Genomic DNA, 20,004 nt, shown 5'->3' on the forward strand with positions numbered 1-20,004 from the left:
CCGAGCGCCGATGTACCGCCATGCGGCTGGGCGGGAAGGTAGCGGTTCGGGACTACAAATCCCAGCATGCTCAGCGCCGGGGCGGTGTCCAGCCTATGGCGGCGGGAGGCTGAGCTATGGCGGCAGGTTTGTAATAGAAGAAGGTGGGTGGCCGGCAGCTCGGAATGGGATTGTGGCTTGAGGAGCGGTGTTGGTACCTCCGCCCCAGAGCCCGTGAGGGGCCGCGGGTGGGAGCTGTTGCGGTGCGGGTGCTGTGGGGCTGGGAGAGCGGCGGGCGCTGGCGGAGTCCTCGGGACATCGTCTGCGAGGGGGTTGCAGTGCCGCGGGCTGGGGCCGTGTTCGCGTTCGCGTTCGCGCTCGCGCTCATGCTCATGTCCGTGGGGGAAGGAGAGCGCCGGGCCTGGCCTGGCCTGGCCTGGGCTCTCGGCTAGGCTGAGGAACACGGCTGTTCCCTACCTTCGTCTGGCCTTGCCGGGCCGGGCCGGCTCCAGCCCTGCCAGCTGTGTCGGGAGGCGGTAAGGAGCTGTTGCCGATAGACTTCAGGGGAGCTTTTAACTGTCAGCTGCCGCGAAAAGGTCTGGTAAAGGTGACAGGAAAAATCGCCCTGTGGACTCGTTCGCCTGAGCAGGAATCTGTTCCTCGCTCGGAAACTTCCAGTGGCGTCTCATAAACAGAAGGCAGTAGGAAAGCATTTTCCTAAGGATATTTTGCTGTTTCTCTTAGTCATAGTCACTGTTTCAAACAAGCCTTTTTACAGCTGGAAGAAGCTAACGGGCAGGATGGTTGTTGAGTTCCCATGAGAAACTGACACGAAAATGACAAGTGCTTCATTGAAATATGTGTGGTAAAATGTTTGTATTTATATGGACATATTTGAAACTTGTCATTAATACGAAGGTCCTGTGCAGGAAGTCTCTCAGCTCCTTAAATCATGTCTCTTTTTTTTTTTTTTGTTGCAGGCATTTAAAAAAAAAATCTGAATCCCTCTCTGTACTGCTGAAGAGGCTATTATACTTTGTAGTATTTGAGATAATATTAACTGCACTGTTAGTCTAAAAGTTGGATTATGTTGATTTTATGTATAGAAAGTGTTTGTTACTTGTCCAAATTGTTTCTGTAACCAACAAAAAAGTAGATTGTGACTTATTTTTATAAATAAAATAGGTTGGTTATAAGAGAGTAAGTTTATTTTGCTGGTAATTTGTTACTTGTACATTTATTATTCTGTTTATCTGTTTAATTTTTAGGTGCTAAAAGTAGGTAACCATCCATACCAAATACCTGGGACTTTGAAGGTGATATTCTACTAACCCTACATAACATATTGTTATGTTAATGCTGCACCAGCAAATAACTTGGGATACAGTTTACAAGATGCCAACTATTGAAGATCTGAGTAGTGAACAAAACTTCATTGCGTGTTGGCTGTCTGATAGTTCCCGTGCTGGAGTCTTATTAGATCCTAGTTTTACTGGTTTGAAAATCAACAAAGAAAACTTGTTATCTGGACCTGAAAATATCATAGCTTTCCCTGCTGAAAGGTTGCATATTTCAGAGAGCTGCTCTGTAAGTGATGACTCCTTGTGTGAAGACTCTGTTAGCTCTTGTGCACGTCAGCAGTATATCACTGAAACATCTTCAGGAGCAGCATGTAATGCAGAAACTTTTAAACCAGACTTTGTCCATCCTGAAATGGATGGTCAGAATAAATCTGATCACAGCGATCCACTCTTACAAAAGCTTGAACAGGTAAAAGGCTTAAAATTTCTTGATGTATCTCATTAAAATTAATTTCGTTCCTGCATATGATTTGTCATACCTGGAAGTAAGCAAACTCACTGCAACATAGAGAATACAGCTTAAAGAGCAAGTCCTAAGTCACAGTTATGCATGAATAAAAGTTGGTGTCCTCCCCACTGATGTGCAGTTATTGAGAGTCTACTTTCTGTTGTTTCCAGCTGGCACAAGTTCCAGTTTAAAATGAAATTGCATTCAGTGGCAATGTGCTTGTGCTTAAAATCTTTTTACTTGGAAATGTGCACACAGTTTTATCACAGGTGTGGTCCAATTGTTGGTCTGTGGAAGGATTTAAGTGGAGGAACTGGAAGTAGCATGTATGTATGTGTTGGAGACCGAGATGGACACAAAAGCCCACCAAGTGGTTGGTAGGGTACAGAGTGCCCTGGCCCTGCATTGGGCTTGAGACAGGGCCAGGAACTTTGCTACACAAGGAAATGAAGACTGGAGTACTGAATTTAATCAGTATTTTAAATTTTTTTTGTTTGGTTGGTTTTTTGTTTGTTTTTTTTTAGGCAGCTTCATGAGTTTTAATGTTCTCTGATGATCTTTTTCCTCCTCTCTTGGCCTTTTGTGTCAGTACTGTTCACTGAGACTGTTGACTGAGATCTTGGAGAGAAGGGGGGAAAAAAACCCCATTGCACTTTCTCTAAAGCTTTAATTATTATGAAGTATTTAACACTTGAATAAAACCACAGCTTAGCAGAAGTTAATTTTAAAAGAGCAGAATTTAAATACTTTTCCTATGCAGCAGAAGTGAGTGTTCTGATTCCTGTTGTTTGCAGATTGGTCAATTAAAGACTGGTGGAACTGTTAACTGGACAAAGTGGAAATAGCAAATGTATTCATAGATAGGAAAATTCTTAATTTCCTTCATGTTAAACTTATACTTACCTAATGAAAAATGTTTAAAACAAGACCTGTTGTCTCCATGACACTAATCCTGTGGTACATTCTAAGTAAGCTTAACCTCAATACATTTGTATTTTTGCTTGAAAAGCTGAAGGAATTGCAACAACAGAAACAGGAGCAGCTAAAGAAACAACAGATGGAGCAACTTCAAAGGCTAATGGAAGAGCAGCATAAGTTACTTAGCATGGTATCTGGCCAGACAGCAATTCTTGGTAAGTTAAGAAAGAAACCGTATGACGTACTTTGAGTAAACTGAAGAATTTAGTCTCATTTTCCAGTTAAAACCTGTAAGCATATTCAGGGTTTTTCACCTTAAGACTACTTGAGCTATCAAAAGATAAATGCTGCATTGCTCCAGTGCCTGAAAGTTAAGGGTAGAAGGAAGACTGTCCTGTTTTTATAAAATGCCAGCTGTAATTGTAACTTGGTCATATGAAGAACATACTTCAAATATAAATTACACTGTAGAGCAAACAGCTGCTTTAGTTTCTGATGAACTGTTTCTCACAATATTTTTGATTGCTTTAAGCTGTCAGTGTAGCCAAATTTAAGTGTTCTCTCCTTGCATGTGCTCTCACAGCACAAATTTCTTCTGGTGATGCACTGAAGGATCTGTATTTAAAATAAACACTTGTAGCCTGTATCAGTTTTCCAGTCTTATTTACTGTGTGCAACAGAAGGGGACAGTGCTGGGCTGGGAAAAGCTTTGAGAGCTGAGCAGGAGTATTTTCTCTTGTTGGCAGTATAAATCCAACCTGTCCTAAATGATTATTTTTCTTTCACTCTGCCTGCCTCAGAAGATGAATTTAGGGCTTAGTTTAGGAGAACAAAACCCCAGATTGTCTAATTCCTTTTTCATGGTGACTAACCTAAGGATGGAGCTGGGTTGTCAATCTTGACTTTCAGTGTCATTTCTCCTGTAGAACAGTGGTGGTGTAATACACGTATAATGACACAGACTTTCTTTTTTTCTATTAATTTCAAGGCTATCCTCTAATGGCTGAAAGTCAAAAGCCGAGACCTGGGCATTCAATGGGCTTAACTACTTTACACCAGTTGCCATCATCTGGGTATCAGAACATCTTTGAAGACAGAGCTTATGCTCCAATTGGTTCTCCACATGCACAAGACAGTGATGTTTTACTAAAGTTAAACAGCAAAGAATGCACCTCATCTTTGAAGAACAGCCCTTCAAGAGTGCCTGCCTGTGAGAAACAAGGTCTGGGTGTACCTATGAAAATGCAGAATTGTCTGAACAATGAGGAAGACAAACACATTACTGGTTAGTCATTTATAGAAGATAACTTGGTGTGTGGTGGGTTATTTTTCCCATTGTAGTTACTGAAATTTTCTATTACTTATTGTGAAGATTTTATACAAGTGTTGGTTTACTTGATTTGTAGTTTGGTTTACTGACAGCTTACAGATCTCGGGCTGCTCCTGCTGATGTCCATGTGGCTTTTATGAAAAGCAACATGAGGCAAAAATCAAGTTTTTCTGTCTATATGAAGTGCTTGTCTGTTTTAGGAAAAACTTAAAACCATTACTGCTAAAGCTTACATATGATAAAGACTGAAAATAGAAAATAATGACAGATACTGGATAGCTGAATTGTTTAGGCTGAACTGTACACACATTTTCCTGAGGAAAATGGAAAATCACAATTTATCCAGGGATGCAGAATGCCTTTAGACAGCTCGGTTATGTGGATTAGTGACTGAACTGGAATTGGGAATCAAGATGAGTTTATGGGGTCGCACCATATGACTAAAAATTTTTTGTATGTCAGGAGCAGTGCAAAGGGGTTCTTTCTTTCCTACTCTTCTCAATTTTACCATTGGCACCAAATGACTAGTCTGCTGCTATGACTGGAAGAGTGGTTTTGGTTTTAATCTAGCAGTTTAATAAGGTTAAACCTTATTAATCTGTAGAGATTATAGGGGAAAAGGTACGGCATTGCATTTCATTATACTTCATACCAGCTTTAAAACTTTTAATCAGAGGGCTTGGTTTAAGAGTATGTGAAAGAATAAATTGAACCTATTTTATACCTATATACATGGGAAACAGAAGCTTGGTAAGAGCTCTTCAGTATAGTAGACATCCAAATTTGTTCATTTATTTTATTTTTAAGCCATAAATTAACAATAGCAAAGAAGATGAACAATCAGAATGGGTTATTTAAGGTCTGTGGAAAAGTTTTAATGCATAATTGAAAGTTTCTTGCAAAAAAAAAAAAGAAAAAGCTCAAATTCAAGTAAGAATTAATTTGGGCGAATCTTAGGACTATTTCATGTAGGAGTTCAGACAGACTAAATTACCATAAAGCTCCCTCTGGGTTTTAATCTGACCTGAATGTTGCTTAAATTATGAGCTGAAAACTGATTTGTTGGTGGCAAGAAAAAAATAAATTTCTATTAATTTCATAGGAAAAAACTTGTGGTGTCCAGAACAAAAGAAGATGGAAATATTAATGGAGAGTGAAGATGATCACATTGATCCTTTACGTGTGGAAAGTGCAGATCTCTCTGAAAATTCAAGCAGAGGAAAACATTTGTGGACTAATACAGAGGAAAGGTAAATCAGACAATTGTTATGCAGCTTGTATCAAATAACTTGAGTTTGGTTGAATTCTCAGTCCTGATTGAAAGGGTCTGATATTCTCAATCTGTGTAGTTTTCTCAGCCAAGAAGTGCATTTTGCTAGGTACTGTGGAGAACTGTAGTAAGAGAGGCTATGGCTTGAAATTGATTATGCTGTGAAAGATGTACTGTTGTCTATTGGCTGCAGAGGTGTATGCAGCCTAAGGTAATGGTAGCTTAGAAACACAGTTTAGTGTATAAGCAGTTATAATTACTGTTCCCAATTTGATTTGTTACAAACTCCTATCTACTGGTGAAAGTAGTAACGTGAAGGAGGAGTGTAAGGCTGTGACTATTTAATTTGTTACCAGGACTTACATTTGTTTAAACATCTGCATATGGCTAGAAGTATTAATAGTGCTTGTGGCAGAAGCCTTCTCATGTATGATAGAAGCTTTGTTTATGGAGCTGATAGAGTAGCAGTAATGGCTGGTATTGTTTTAAACCTGTGCTGTGTCTGACAGGTCATTGCTAAAACAAGAAGTACTTGTTCCAAGCTATGGTGGGTTGGGCCCAGCCAGAAACTAAGCACTCACCGAGCTGCCCACTCAGTCTGTCCCCCAGGACAGAATCGGAGAGGGTATCTGAGAAGCCAACTTGAGAAAACTTGTGGGTTGAGATGAAAACAGTTTAATAAGGAAAGGGGGGGGAAGGACCGCAAGTGATGCATAGGCAGTCACCCTCCACCTCCCACAGGCAGAGTGATGCTCATTTGGTCTCTGAGCAACAGCTCCTTTTAGAAGACCAAGCCCCAGTTATTGCTGCTGAAGAGGTTGTTATATTGCATGGAATGGCTCTTTGGTCAATCTGGGTCAGCTATTCTGGCTGTGTCCCCTCTAAGTGTCTTGCCCACCCCCAGGCTACTTCCTGGGGGCAGGGAGCAGCACGAAAAACCAAAGCAAGCTTTGATGCCATGCAAGTGGTGTTCAGTAATACCTAAGACATTCGTGTGTATCAACACTGCTGTAGTCACAAATCCAAACCACAGCACCGTATGGATTGCTGTGAAGAAAGTTTGCCAAATCCCAGACAGACACAGTACTGCTTTGGAGGCAGAGGACTATCAAAGGGGGAGGTAAGGAACACAATCTAAGTAGCATCACTGAACTGGGTAGGTGATACTGTAGAAATTGGCAGTATGACTAAAATATGAGTGAAAGTTTGGTGATCTGGGCAGAAGAATCATTGAGAAAAGCAATGAAAGAAGAAAGAGGAAACCCTGCCTACAGTATCTTTTAGATATGTATATTAACAATAGCAAGGATTTCATAAGATCTTTCTCAAAAGACGAACAGCTAGTGTTACAATGCATTTCTCAGATTGGTCATTAAGTGTCAAATTATCTTATTTGTCATGCTTTATGTAATTACACCTTAGGTCTTCGAACAGCAGTGACTTTAAACACAGTTATTTTGCATAGAAATGTAAGATTTGCTTTTTCTCTATGTATTTTCTTTAATTACACTAGACCTATTAAAGCTGTGATTCAGGAGAAGAAACAGACATTTGAAGAATACCTGGAAGAACAGATACAACTAGAAGAGCGGCGTCTGGAGCAAACCCAGAAGTTACAGGTTAATTATTTTTTTTTTTTAATCTTTAAAGTGCTTTATGTATTGTGCCAAGATGCTGCAGCTGCTTTAAAAATGTACAAGGAAGATTCTAGCATTAAAAGCTGACACCACATGCAGTATTCACATTATTAAAATAAAACAATAAGCCCCAAATATTTCACTTAAGATGACTTTAGAAATCCAGTGGAAATGTACTATATAAATTCCTACATATGTTGGGTTTATTTGAAGAAATCGTCAAATATAAGGGACTTTTTAACATTTGGTGTTTTACTTTTCCTCATCTTTACTTTTCCTTTTTCTTCAGGAGACAAATGGATCAGCCATTCACAAACCAGTGATCAAACGACCCTTCCTCAAAAGAGGAGAAGGATTAACAAGATTCACTAACACCAAATCTAAAATTACAAAACCTGGAGAAAATGCCCTAAAACTCCACCAGAAGTGTTCAGATGATGGAAATGTCATTAAAGTGGACAGAGCACAAATACAGACGAAAACTCTGCCTCCTGGCAAAGAACTGGTTCCTGGGAACCCTGTTGCACTATGTAAAAAGTATAATCGCCCCAATAAAGCCAAACATTGTCCTATTCCAAAGACTTTGGTACTCAGGAATCACAACAGAAAAAATACCTTGCCATTAGAAACAAGAGTGCCACCAGGAAAAAATCATGACGTACAGATGAAAGATTTTTTCCCATCAGAAATTAACAAAAAAATAGAAAATAAAGAGAATATAGTAGAATTTACTAAATCTAACATCAGCAAGATTGGAAACAGATTAGCTGGCACAGAAAAGCCTCAGTTGTCTTACGAGCTGTTGAGTGCCTTTTCTAATTCTAAGTGTCCTGTAGGTAATCCTGTAAAAGATTCAGAACTATCTTTTGAAGTTTCATTTCAGAATAAGCTGGAAAACTGGGAAAAGGAAAAAGAAAAAGAGAATCTAGAATTAGATGAATTTTTGTTTCTAGAACAAGCTGTAGATGAGATATCTTTCTCAAGTAATTCCTCATTTGTGCAGAGGATCTTGGATCAAGATCAGCAAACTTTAAAAGACCACAGAATGTCTTCTACCCCTATCAAGGCAAAACAGCAGCAAGTCAAGGCACTGGCTGTTGAACTTGTAAATAAGACAAATAAAAAGGCAGATGGTATGACACAGGGAAATACGAATGATAGAGCAGTTATGCATACAGCCTCACATTCAGGAACAGCTGTTAGGATGAAGGATCCGTTGAATAAAATGGATGGTGTGGTATTTTCAACTTCTTCCATGACTGCAGCTCCTGATTTAAAAAGTGATCAGTGGATTGTAAATGAAGATAAGGGTGAGGGCAGTGATAATACTACTATAGATTCTGAGAGTGAATTAGAGTCCACATTAAAGGATGAAAATGAAGATGCTCGGACATCCTTTATGAGTCATAGAGAAAGTGATCCAGAATTTTTTGATTATGGGGGTTCTGTTACAGGTCTCAGCAAAGAAAGCAAAAATGGAGATGCTGACCTCAGCATATCGGACAAAGATTGCACTGCACTGTCAAGGCAGATTAGAAAAGCTTCAGACCATCAGAGAAGCATGTCTTGTATAAGTAGGAGTGAGTTTGAGTTTGATGATGAAAGAACATGGAGTGATCTTGATGAAAATTATGTTAACAGTGATTTACCTGAAAAATATACTAAAACACCTTTACAGATGGACTTTTCTAGTAAGAATGATACAGTTGTCCCAGAGAAAGCAATAAAGAGAAAAGTTGCTTCAAAGAGAGGAGATGAAATGTCCAAAGAGTCTACAGTGGACAGTGATTCAAATGGACCTCTTGCATCAAACCTCATGAAGAAACTGTTTCCTTCACTGAAACCAAAACAGAAGGCAGGACGTCATTCAGAGCATGAAATCAAATCAAATGTGGAACAGGAGTCAGGAGGTGAGAGAACAGTAAGTGGTAGGAAATGTTGAAGACAACCTATTACAAGTCTTTCCTTCGAACACTTTAGCTGAAATCTGGCATTACAGAAAAGGGTATAAGTACAGACTTCTACTGCAAGGAATGGCTCTGTTCTCACTTTTCATCTCCTCTCCTGGTTGAGTGTCTGATGTCACATTTAACAAATATGCAGCTTGCAGAATGAGGATGAGCAGTGCAACCTGTTGGGTTTTTTTTTAAGGTATTTTTTTCCCCCTGGAGGCTAGTTTTCTGTCAAGAGTAGCTCATTGAATTAACTTGATCTGGAGCTGCTTGATCACTGTTCCCAAATCAAGGGAAGTATCAAATGCATGCCAAAATGAAGTGGTACCTCCCTTTCCACTACCGTGCATGTTTACACTACAGTAGGGTAATGCTGTCCACTGTTAGGTTGGCTTATTCACCTTATAAGGATGTGGCAGCTCTGTGTTTTCTGATGTTAGTATAATATCTAAAGAATTCATGTGGAATGTGGGAAATGTGGATTAATTTTTGTGTCCTACTCAAGTTGATTTCAATTGTGGTTATATTCTGGGGAAGGTCTGCCTCTAAAGGCTCCTGTTGAAGCTGTTGCATTTAAGCGAGATCATTAAAAATGCAGTTGTTTGATGAAAGCATGATGACATAGCGTAGCATTTAAATCCCTTCTCTGTAAGGTGGTGAGATCTTGATTTCGTACTCTGCTCCAGCGAATATTTAGGATTTTGGTTAGGTTTTTGAGAAGTTCATAACAAAGCTGCTACTTCTGCTTATTGTTTTGTGGAGAACTGATCTTGTAGGGTTGTTTAAGGATGTCTGTTAGATGTTTACAGGAAGAGAGGTAGGGTTTTTTTATTGAGCCTCGGAGCATTTAAGGGTAAATGAGGTAACTGCCTACCTAGACTGCAGCATCAGGGTCTAGGCTTTTCTGTTGCATACTCAGAAGGGGACTGTTAAAACCCTGAGAGTGTTAGGTAGTGAATGAACAGGAAACTGGCATGGCAAAAAAGCCCACAAATCCTGTTGTTGGCCTCTGCAATAGATCACACAGTGATGATGGGTGTGAGCAGCTTTTGCTGTGAATAAAACTTGGAAAAACTTAACAACCATGAACTTTCCTGTTTGATGCTTGGCCCTTATACCTTCATCTAATTTCTTTGGATTGATGTGAAGCCCTTCACATTCCATTTGCTAATATATATTTTGTTCTACAAAGATGATAGATGTAGTCAGTATTTGAGGTATTTGAGTAAATAGCATCAAGTGCTTTGAAATGTCACTTCAGTGTTAGCTGAACAGTAGAAATGTTTCACAATACTATCACTACCTTTAAAGTTGTACCATTTGATTTTTAAATTGGTTTGGTTTTTAATTTTAATTTTATTTTTTAACTGCTGTGTAATAATGGTTTACTTCAGCCATTATGGATGGCTTTGATATGGATGCTGCTTTGATAACTTGTACCTGGCTGTTCTTTGACAGGAAACGCTGTTCCATCCCAGGTACTGAGAGAAAGACTCATTGAACTGGAAAACGAAATAGAGAGATTCAGAGCTGAAAACACAAGTCTGTCTAAACTCCGTGAAGAAAGAGAGCATGCCTTGGCAAATATTAGGTAATTGTTAGTGGGAACAATTCAGGCTAACATAGTATGTTCCAGACTATCCTAATGTCCAGTTAATAACAGCACAGGTAGATAGTTGGTGTGTATCAATTACAGTGGAGACACAGGTCAAGAAACTGATTGTTGCTCTATGTATGTATTAAACTGTAATTATTACTCGCACACAAATGATAATAGTAAGAACCCCTTCTAGTTTAATATAATATCCTTAAAGGCTATACTTGGGACAATTTGTATACTTTTGTTCCGAGTGGTAACATAGACCTAAACTGGTCTTGTAAAACAAATCTGCATACTAACATGAGTCGTGCTCTTTCTTAAATCAGATGTTTGTGTGTAAAAAGAGACTATTTTCATTTGAACTGCGGAACATACAAATAGCATACAGAGCAGAATAATTATCTCTGGTGGCTTAAATGTAGCACACCTATTCCTACCAAAGTCACTTCTATTTTGTTTGGAAAACGCATCATGTTTTTGGCTGATTTGTGACCTCCTGCTGTTGGCAGATTCTTTTTCCAAGGTACTTTTGGAGAAATGGTGTTCTACTGCTTTGAAAAATGCTGGAAGATTTTAGCCAAAGCTTCCTTGAGTTAGGATAACTTTTGTGACTAGAAGATATAACAATAGAAATTGTTGAGCTTCAGTCTTCCTTGGCGTAACATGCTGTATTGGAATTAATGACCACAAAATTCAGAGTCTTCATTTTCTTCCCTGAAATCCAGACGTGAAGTAGTTTTGGCCTAAAACAAGTACTTTGTTTCATAATTACAGGAAAGAAATTGCTGACTTCCAACAGCAGAAAGCCCAAGAACTGGCTGAAATAGAAGAGTATAAAAAAAAGGAAATGAAAAAACTGCAAAGGGAGCGTAAAGTTTTTGAAAAATACACGACAGAAGCAAGAGCAATTCCAGATAAAAAAGAACGTGATGAAATCCAGGTATAAAAATATATTATTCTTCTAGTCCATGGAGGAATGTGTAAATTCATTTAAAGGCAGTCAAGAGCTAATTGTAACTTAACTGAAAGGTTGCAAGTGATTTCAAGAAAGGAACTCTTAGTGGACATATTTGGTGGTGGACTTGGCAGGGCTGGGTTAACAGCTGCACTTGATCACCTTAAAGGTCTTTTCCAACCTGAATGATTCTGTGGTTCTAATTGAAGAAGGGAACTACAGTCTTAGCAGTTTTGTTTGATGACTTTAAGGCAAAACTCCCTCATGAGCAAATCTTTTTGTCATGTTTCCATTCTGAAAACTGCCCATTACTATGGTGGAATGATCTTCAACTTTGATATAAAATTACTGTAGTTAATATTAAGTTGTAAGTTTTTATTCATAGTGGTGGATCAAAATGCAAACTAGAACTGCACTTGAGTTTTATTCTGTCTATAAGTGTTGTACAGTAAATATAGTAATCTACGATTTAAAAAGTTACATTTTGTTATTACTTCTAGGTACTTCTAGGTATCAGAGATGTAAGAAACAGAATCTTTTTGTTCCTTCATTGTCAGGATATGTGGTATGACATGTACAGACAAGTCACATGGTTCTCCCTCCTTCTTCCTTGCAAATTTTCCTTATTTCAACAAATTGAAGTAATATTTGCTAGACTAGCCAGGCAGATTCACGTGTGTGTTATGTGATTGTATCCTCCTTGCTTTCCTGTGTCAAGATTTTTGAAGAGTCCTCTCAGGGGTAGCCTTAGATTTAATGTTTGTGTCTCAAGTGTATTTGTACTGGCCAATCTATGAAGTGCAAAGAATGTCAGGAGGGCAATAAAGATGCTTCCTGTGACTGAAGTTTAGCTTGTAAAGTTGATAGTCTAAAGTAAATAATATCTCTTTCAGGGAAGAAAACTTTTTCTACTTTTCACCCTTTGCCCCATTAAGCTGACATTTTTTTTGTGTGTGTGTGTGATATATTAAGAAAATGAAAATTTATAAACATGCATTTTTCTAAGGCTTTAAAACAGCAGATTGCAGAGTTACAGGAAGATTTAAAACGAAAAGAAGCAAAATGGTCAACCACCCATCGACGTCTGAAAGATCAAATAGAAGCTTTAGTAAATGAGAATATGGAGCTAAAAGAGGAAGTAAAAATTATGGAGAGGTTTCGTTTAGAAGCCTGGAAGAAAGCAGAAGCTGCTGGAAACAAGAAAAAAGTAGAAAATCCTGAGATAAATCTAAAAAGGGCAGAATCTGTAAGTTATTAATTTTAGTGTTTTAAATTCATCTGTGTGGATAATCTTGAGGTTTGGATCATAAACTTGGAATCCAGTAGCTACAACTTCGATGTTTAACTAATCTTGGAATTCCACTAGTGGCGACAGACACAGAGTTTTGTTACTATCACATTATCTCCAAATGCTAATGTTCACAATGTGCAGTGTCCATTCTGGTGAGGAGCTCCTCTTAGAATTTCAAAATAATGCAATTATAAGAGAGAAATCACAGATGGGAATCTAACCTGTGAACGTCTGCAGCTTAAGGGCCAGCCAGACAAGCCCAGCAGTTCACCACTGTCCTAAAGCATTTAGATTTCATCTTTAAGCTATAACACTTATTCTGGATTGCGTACACCAAATCAGCGTTCTGCAGTTGTCTGTAGTGAGGCAGCAGACAAGAGAAAGAGTTCCATGGTATAGCTTGGGCTACATTACACAATCCCTCTGCTGATCAAGTCTCAAAAATGTATACTTTGTGAGGAAGGCTTCCAGTAAATTTTGTGTCGCGTGGTGTATAAATTTTGTTGCTGTATGAACAGTTATGAAGAAATCTCACATTAGCCACAAATAATCTCCTTCCTTTTAGTGTCTTCCAAACAGAGGCCCAAAAAGTCAAACTGTATCTCCACTTCTTCCAGTTCAGAAGTGCACCAAGATAAATGGCAAAAGTTATTCTCAGACAAAAGGTATTCATGTTTGTCTAGCAGAGAACTTACAAGTCTTAAAAATAAAACTAATGTGGATTTTTGCTTGTATTAAAAAGAATGCATCATCATGTTAAAAGTAGGCAAGAGAATACTTGTAATGGACTTGAGCATCTGTGTAAGTAACTTGCAGGGCAGGGTTCTGGAGAAAATAGTGATGAGACCATTCTCAGAGGAAAAATGCTTCTGGTCATGCTTGGTGGTCTGGAACATACCAGAAGCTGTGTTCTGAATCCCAAATGGCATTCATCATGTGTTGAGTGCCCTGGAGCTGAATTGCAGGTATGGTCTCATGAGGGTGGAGCAGAGGAGCAGATTACCCTCCCTTGACCTGCTGGTGATGCTCCTTTTAATGCAGCCCAGCATAGGGTTGGTTTCTAGGCTGCAAGTGCATAGCGCTGGCTCATGCTGAGCTTGAATTCCTGTTTCTGCTGCACTTATGAAATGTAGGTGTCCTATACAGTTTCACCTTATATAATAACACTTATTACGTGTATCTGGGCAGGAAAGCTTTCTAGAACACCGGCATCAGGACCAGCTGCTAGTCACAGAAGTAACTCTGAGACAATGACAGCACCAGAAGATTCTTCTAGGACTTCGATGGTAGTAAGTCCTGTATCTTGAGTTGATTTTTAAGGGGGAGGAAAAAGCTTAAGATAATAGATACTTGTACTTAAACGAGTATCTGGAGTGTGACTGGTGAAGCTGTTGACTCACCTTATGTTCAACTGCAATTTTGTTGTCATACCAGAAAATGGTTGTGTTGTAGTCTGTCCTGGGTTCAGCAGTAGCAGTCATGTTTTTCCTTTGTGTTAGCTGGTGCAGTGCTGTGTTTTGACTTCTAGTTTGAGAACAATGTTGGTGAAGCCGATGTTTTCGGTTGTTGCTAAGTGATGTTTACTCTGACCAAAGACTTTGTGAGGCTCATGCTCTGCCAGGGAGGAGGGGAAGCTGTGAGGAAGCAGAGATGGGGCGCCTGACCCGGGCTAGCCGGGGAGGTATTCCATACCACAGCACGTCATGCCCGGGGTGGGGGGTAACTGGGAGTTACCCGGAAGGACAGGGGCTTCCGGGTGGAACTCGTTTTCTTGGCCGGTGGTATCGTATTCTCTTCCCTTGTTATTTTCCCTTATCATTGTTGTCGTTGGTGGTAGCGGTGGTGATTTGTGTTGTACATTGGTTGCTGGACTGTTCTTGTCTCAACCCATAGGAGTTGCACTCTTTCGATCCTCCTCCCCGTTCCTCCGGGAGCGGGGAAGGGGAGAGCCCCGGGGGGGGGGGGGGGGGGGGGGGGACGACGACACGGACCTCGATTGTTGTCAGCTCGGCACCACTCACTGGGAGTGAGTTCAAAGGCAGGGTCTCCTCTACACATCATGCAACTGATGCTACATGGAGTAAATGGGCTGCACTAATTACACAACGAACTCGAATAGGAAATCTCAGTCATCCAGGCATTCTAGAAGTCATCATGGACTGGCCAGAGGGCAAAGATTTTGGAATGTCACCAAAGGAGGAGGCAGTGCGTGCTGAAGAGGCCCCACCATATAATAAACTGTCAGAAAGTGAAAAGCAGTATGCCTTGTTTACTGATGGCTCTTGCCGTATTGTGGGAAAGCATCGGAGATGGAAGGCAGCTGTATGGAGTCCTGGACGACAAGTTGCAGAAACTGCTGACGGAGAGGGTGAATCGAGTCAATTTGCCGAGGTGAAAGCCATCCAGCTGGCCCTGGACATTGCTGAACGAGAAAAGTGGCCAGTACTTTACCTCTGTACTGACTCATGGATGGTGGCAAATGCCCTGTGGGGGTGGTTGAAGCAATGGAAGCAGAGCAACTGGCAACGCAGAGGTAAACCCATCTGGGCTGCTGCACTGTGGAAAGATATTGCTGCCCGGGTGCAGAACCTGGTGGTGAAGGTACGTCATGTAGATGCCCATGTACCCAAGAGTCGGGCCACTGAGGAACACCAGAACAACCAACAAGTGGATAAAGCGGCTAAGATTGAAGTGGCTCAGATGGACTTAGACTGGCAACATAGAGGTGAATTATTTTTGGCCCGGTGGGCCCATGACACTTCAGGCCATCAGGGCAGAGATGCAACATATAGATGGGCCCGTGATCGAGGGGTGGACTTAACAATGGACACTATTGCCCAGGTTATTCATGAGTGTGAAACATGTGCTGCAATTAAGCAAGCCAAGCGGTTAAAGCCTCTTTTGGTATGGAGGACGATGGCTGAAGTATAAATATGGGGAGGCCTGGCAGATTGACTATATCATACTGCCGACAACCTGCCAAGGCAAGCGCCATGTGCTTACCATGGTGGAAGCAACCACCGGATGGCTGGAAACATACGCTGTGCCCCATGCCACTGCCCGGAACACCATCCTGGGCCTTGAGAAACAGATTTTGTGGTGACACGGCACCCCAGAGAGAATTGAGTCAGACAATGGGACTCATTTCCGGAATAACCTTATAGATATTTGGGCCAAAGAGCATGGCATTGAGTGGGTATATCACATCCCCTACCATGCACCAGCCTCTGGGAAAATCGAACGGTACAATGGGCTGTTAAAAACTACACTGAGAGCAATGGGTGGGGGAACTTTCAAGCATTGGGATACACACTTACCAAAGGCCAGCTGGTTGGTCAACACCAGAGGATCTGCCAACAGGGCTGGCCCAGCCCAGTCAGAACTTTTACATATTGTAGAGGGGGACAAAGTTCCCGTGGTGCATATGAAGAATTTGCTGGGGAAGACAGTCTGGGTTATTCCTGCTTCAGGTAAAGGCAAACCCACTCGTGGGATTGCTTTTGCTCAGGGACCTGAATATACTTGGTGGGTAATGCGGGAAGATGGGGAAGTCCGATGTATACCTCAAGGGGATTTGATTTTAGGGGAAAACAGCCAGTGAACTCAATTGTATGCTGTTGCCTGCTGTGTAATACTTTTATAGCCCATCAACTAGATGTCTCCAGGTCATCAGCGACTGGCCCTGACTTCCCTCCAGCCATCATCCCAACAGAGAATGAACTTTGAACATCATGGACCGAATGGACTCAGCAGCATTATAGGGATTGGTCCATGCACTAAGAAAATGATCTTTTCCTCTTGGTCTGTATGTATATGGATGTATATATGTGGGAGAGCGATGGTGTCTTGAAAATGTGGGATCTGAGCACGACGTGAATGGTATGGAATAAGGGGTGGATAATGTCCTGGGTTCAGCAGTAGCAGTCATGTTTTTCCTTTGTGTTAGCTGGTGCAGTGCAGTGTTTTGACTTCCAGCCTGGGAACAGTGTTGGTGAAGCCGAAGTTTTCGGTTGTTGCTAAGTGATATTTACCCTGACCAAGGACTTTGTGAGGCTCATGCTCTGCCAGGGAGGAGGGGAAACCGGGAGGAAGCAGGGACGGGGCGCCTGACCCGGGCTAGCCAGGGAGGTATTCCATACCACAGCACGTCATGCCCGGGGTGGGGGGTAACTGGGAGTTACCCGGAAGGACACGGGCTTCCGGGTGGGACTCGTTTTCTTGGCCGGTGGTATCGTATTCTCTTCCCTTGTTATTTTCCCTTATCATTGTTGTAGTTGGTAGTAGCGGTGGTGATTTGTGTTGTACATTGGTTGCTGGACTGTTCTTGTCTCAACCCGTGGGAGTTGCACTCTTTCGATCCTCCTCCCCGTTCCTCTGGGAGCGGGGAAGGGGAGAGCCCCGGGGGGGGGACGACACGGACCTCGATTGTTGTCAGCTCGGCACCACTCACTGGGAGTGAGTGAACAAGTTACCTGACTGGGTTTAAACCACGACAGTTCTATGCTTTTTTACCTGTGTATGTTTTACCTGTGTCTTGGAGTTGAACAGTTTTTTGGCTGAGGAAATAGAAATCTTGCACTCCCTTGAATTTTGCAAGATGTTTTACCTTTTGAGAGAGGAGAAAAAGATGGATGTTTGTATGTGCCATGCAGGGCAACCATGCAAGAGTCTTGTCAATAGTTGAATTAATTCTTACATTAGTTACTGCAGGTAGCATTCAGGCTTTATGAAACTTCGTTTCATGCCTTGGCATGGATGGCTTCAGGCAGATGAGCACCATGCTACAACACCCTACCGAATTCTGCTTTAGTCCAGACTACAACCAACCAATTATTGCTGAGTCTCAGTCTGTCTTACCACTTCAGCTAACTAGGAGTTGCATGAAACCCAGATTGTGTTTATGCCTTCCTGATCATCCATGTTTCCTGAAATACCTGTCACCTTAGGACAAAAAAGATGTATGAAGACAAAGCTTGATTTGGAGTTTATGCTTAGATTGTTGTAATTTTAGGATGTTTCTCCTAATGAAGCTCATGTGTCACTACCATTTGGACCTGCATATACAGACAGTGAAGAGATACAGAGAGAAACTGCTTATCCTGATGGAAAGGTAAAATGAGAGCTCAGTTACTTGAAATCCAGGAAGCCATCTGTTGTGAAAGATGTATAAGAACATGCCTGTGATGGCTCAATACTGACCTTTCGGTAATGTATTCATTAGGTTGAAAAGGTTTTGAAAAATGGCTGTCACATCATATATTTCCCCAATGGGACATGGAAAAAAGTGGGTTCTGATGGGAAGACCGTAACTATAACCTTCTTCAATGGGGATGTGAAGCAGGTTATGCCTGATCAAACAGTGGTATGTATCCTAAATCTTCTGCATTTTTCTAGAAATACTGATTTAAATGCACATGTGCACATATGTACAAAATTTCTCTCTAGTTACATTGAATCCAAACTGTTTTCTGCAGGTTTATTATTATGCTGATGCTAAGACTACACATACTACGTACTCTGATGGCTTAGAGGTCTTGCAGTTTTCAAATGGACAAATAGGTAAAGAAATCATGCAACCCAACCCACTCGCAAAATTGCTGCCCATCTATCTATCTGTCCATCTATCTGCGTGTGTGTACATACGCACACATATCCACACCTGTATTTATGTCTCAAAATACATTTCAGAGAAGCATTATCCTGATGGCAAGAAAGAAATTACCTTCCCTGATCAAACTATTAAAAACTTATTTATGGATGGGCAGGAAGAAAGTATCTTCCCAGATGGTACCATTGTTCGTGTTCAGCGGTAAGCTTCACCTTTCAGGTACCCCCAGCCTGTAGATGGGGAAGGAGCCACAGGGCTCACTGCCGCAGGCAGTATTTGGGTGCATCTACAAGTTCACATTTGAATATACAGTACTGTGAACATATATTTACTGCTAGAAATCTTGGGTTTTCTTTGGTAGCTTGGAGGAGGCACAAAAAATGCGAGTCTATTATCTCATTCCCTAACTTGGGAGATTTTCCCAATTTGTGCATAATTCTAATTCTAGAGAACATGCAAGAATCTAGCTCATGGAGCAAGCAGCTCTGATAGCTGATAACAGATGGGCTTAAAACTTAATGTTTTGAGCACTTTCCTGGACTGTTCCAGCAATAACATTTAGTGCAGAGAAAGTGCAGTTCTACTGCACTCAGTTTTGCAGGAACAGGTTTTTTGAGTACCAACCAGCTGCTATGGTACTTAACAGGCTTTTCAGAAATACTCTTATTTGTTAAGTTCTTCCTTCATTTTGGTTTGCATATTTAATGTTTGTTCTAAGATAAATTTAAGCCTCTGTATACTACAATGTTACTAACACCCCCCCCCCCAAACTTGTATATATTTATTTAATGCAGAGATGGAAGCAAAACTATAGAGTTCAGTAATGGCCAGAGAGAACTACACACAGCACAGTTTAAGAGACGGGAGTATCCAGATGGTACTGTCAAGACTGTGTACATGAATGGACAGCAGGAAACAAAGTATGTCTCTGGGAGAGTAAGAGTAAAGGACAAGGATGGTAATATTATCATGGACACCAAGTTGTAGGTAACGTTGAAATATGAGCACAGTAGCAAAAATAATGTACACTCCTGTAACCAGGAATAAAACCCATTCATGCTTGTTGTGTGTATATATTATTTATAGTTTTCCTGAAATAAATTTATTTTTTGGTGTTACTATATCATAGCTTCTTCTAAGTTTTTCCCATTTCTACTTTAAGAAGCAGTTTATTGGTTCAGTATTCTGTCATGTGTGGTTTAAAGGGTGATTTTTCCTCTTTTAAATTGGCTGTCAGAGGAAAAAAAAAAAATATCACAGAACTGTTGTAAATTACCTTACTTTAGACATCTAAGACAAGATTTCTCAATCCAAGGTAAAAAGTTGTGTTGTGTGGAGACAGTGTTCTCACAGGAGAATGGAAAGTTGGTACATAAACTCTGAATAATCCTGAAAGCTACAGCAAGGCCATGCGAGGCCCTAGGAAGCTAAAGCAAGCAAGATAAGAAGCTGGAATTCACAGAGCTAATGAGAACTACTGACTGTTGGTAAGCTTTCGAGGTCAAGTTCTCACACCTGTGCTTAACCAATTATGTGTTAGTCACTAAGGGTCTTCAAGACATGTATCCAATCATAATATGCCAAATCACTGTAAGTGCATGTAAGAAACAGTATTTAAGGGGTTAAGGCTTTGTAATAAATGGCTTTTGTCTGAT

General features: G+C 40.8%; 1 protein-coding gene across 6 annotated transcripts; it reads left to right on the top strand.

Moving 5' to 3' along the window:
* Positions 1–65: 65 nt before the first annotated feature.
* Positions 66–19,467, top strand: CENPJ (centromere protein J). 6 transcript variants are annotated; one of them, XM_061457729.1, is made up of 17 exons: positions 66–126; positions 1,248–1,749; positions 2,798–2,921; positions 3,695–3,991; positions 5,139–5,286; positions 6,820–6,925; positions 7,233–8,871; positions 10,354–10,486; positions 11,270–11,435; positions 12,457–12,696; positions 13,307–13,406; positions 13,930–14,030; positions 17,753–17,851; positions 17,963–18,103; positions 18,216–18,300; positions 18,430–18,550; positions 19,144–19,467. In XM_061457729.1, the coding sequence occupies exons 2-17, from the start codon at positions 1,330–1,332 to the stop codon at positions 19,334–19,336; spliced, it is 4,113 nt and encodes a 1,370-aa protein (XP_061313713.1). In that variant the 5' UTR covers positions 66–126; positions 1,248–1,329; the 3' UTR covers positions 19,337–19,467. The 6 variants fall into 6 exon arrangements, with proteins under 6 accessions (XP_061313713.1, XP_061313712.1, XP_061313714.1 ...); XM_061457728.1 differs by lacking the exon at positions 66–126 and having other exon boundaries at positions 1,182–1,749; XM_061457730.1 differs by lacking the exon at positions 66–126 and having other exon boundaries at positions 1,182–1,749; positions 7,233–8,853.
* Positions 19,468–20,004: the final 537 nt, after the last annotated feature.

The sequence above is a fragment of the Pezoporus flaviventris genome, unplaced genomic scaffold, assembly GCF_033815535.1.
Source record: "Pezoporus flaviventris isolate CSIRO_AGI_PZ_B2104156 unplaced genomic scaffold, CSIRO_AGI_Pfla_v1 ptg000025l, whole genome shotgun sequence".
NCBI classification, from domain to species: Eukaryota; Metazoa; Chordata; class Aves; order Psittaciformes; family Psittacidae; genus Pezoporus; species Pezoporus flaviventris.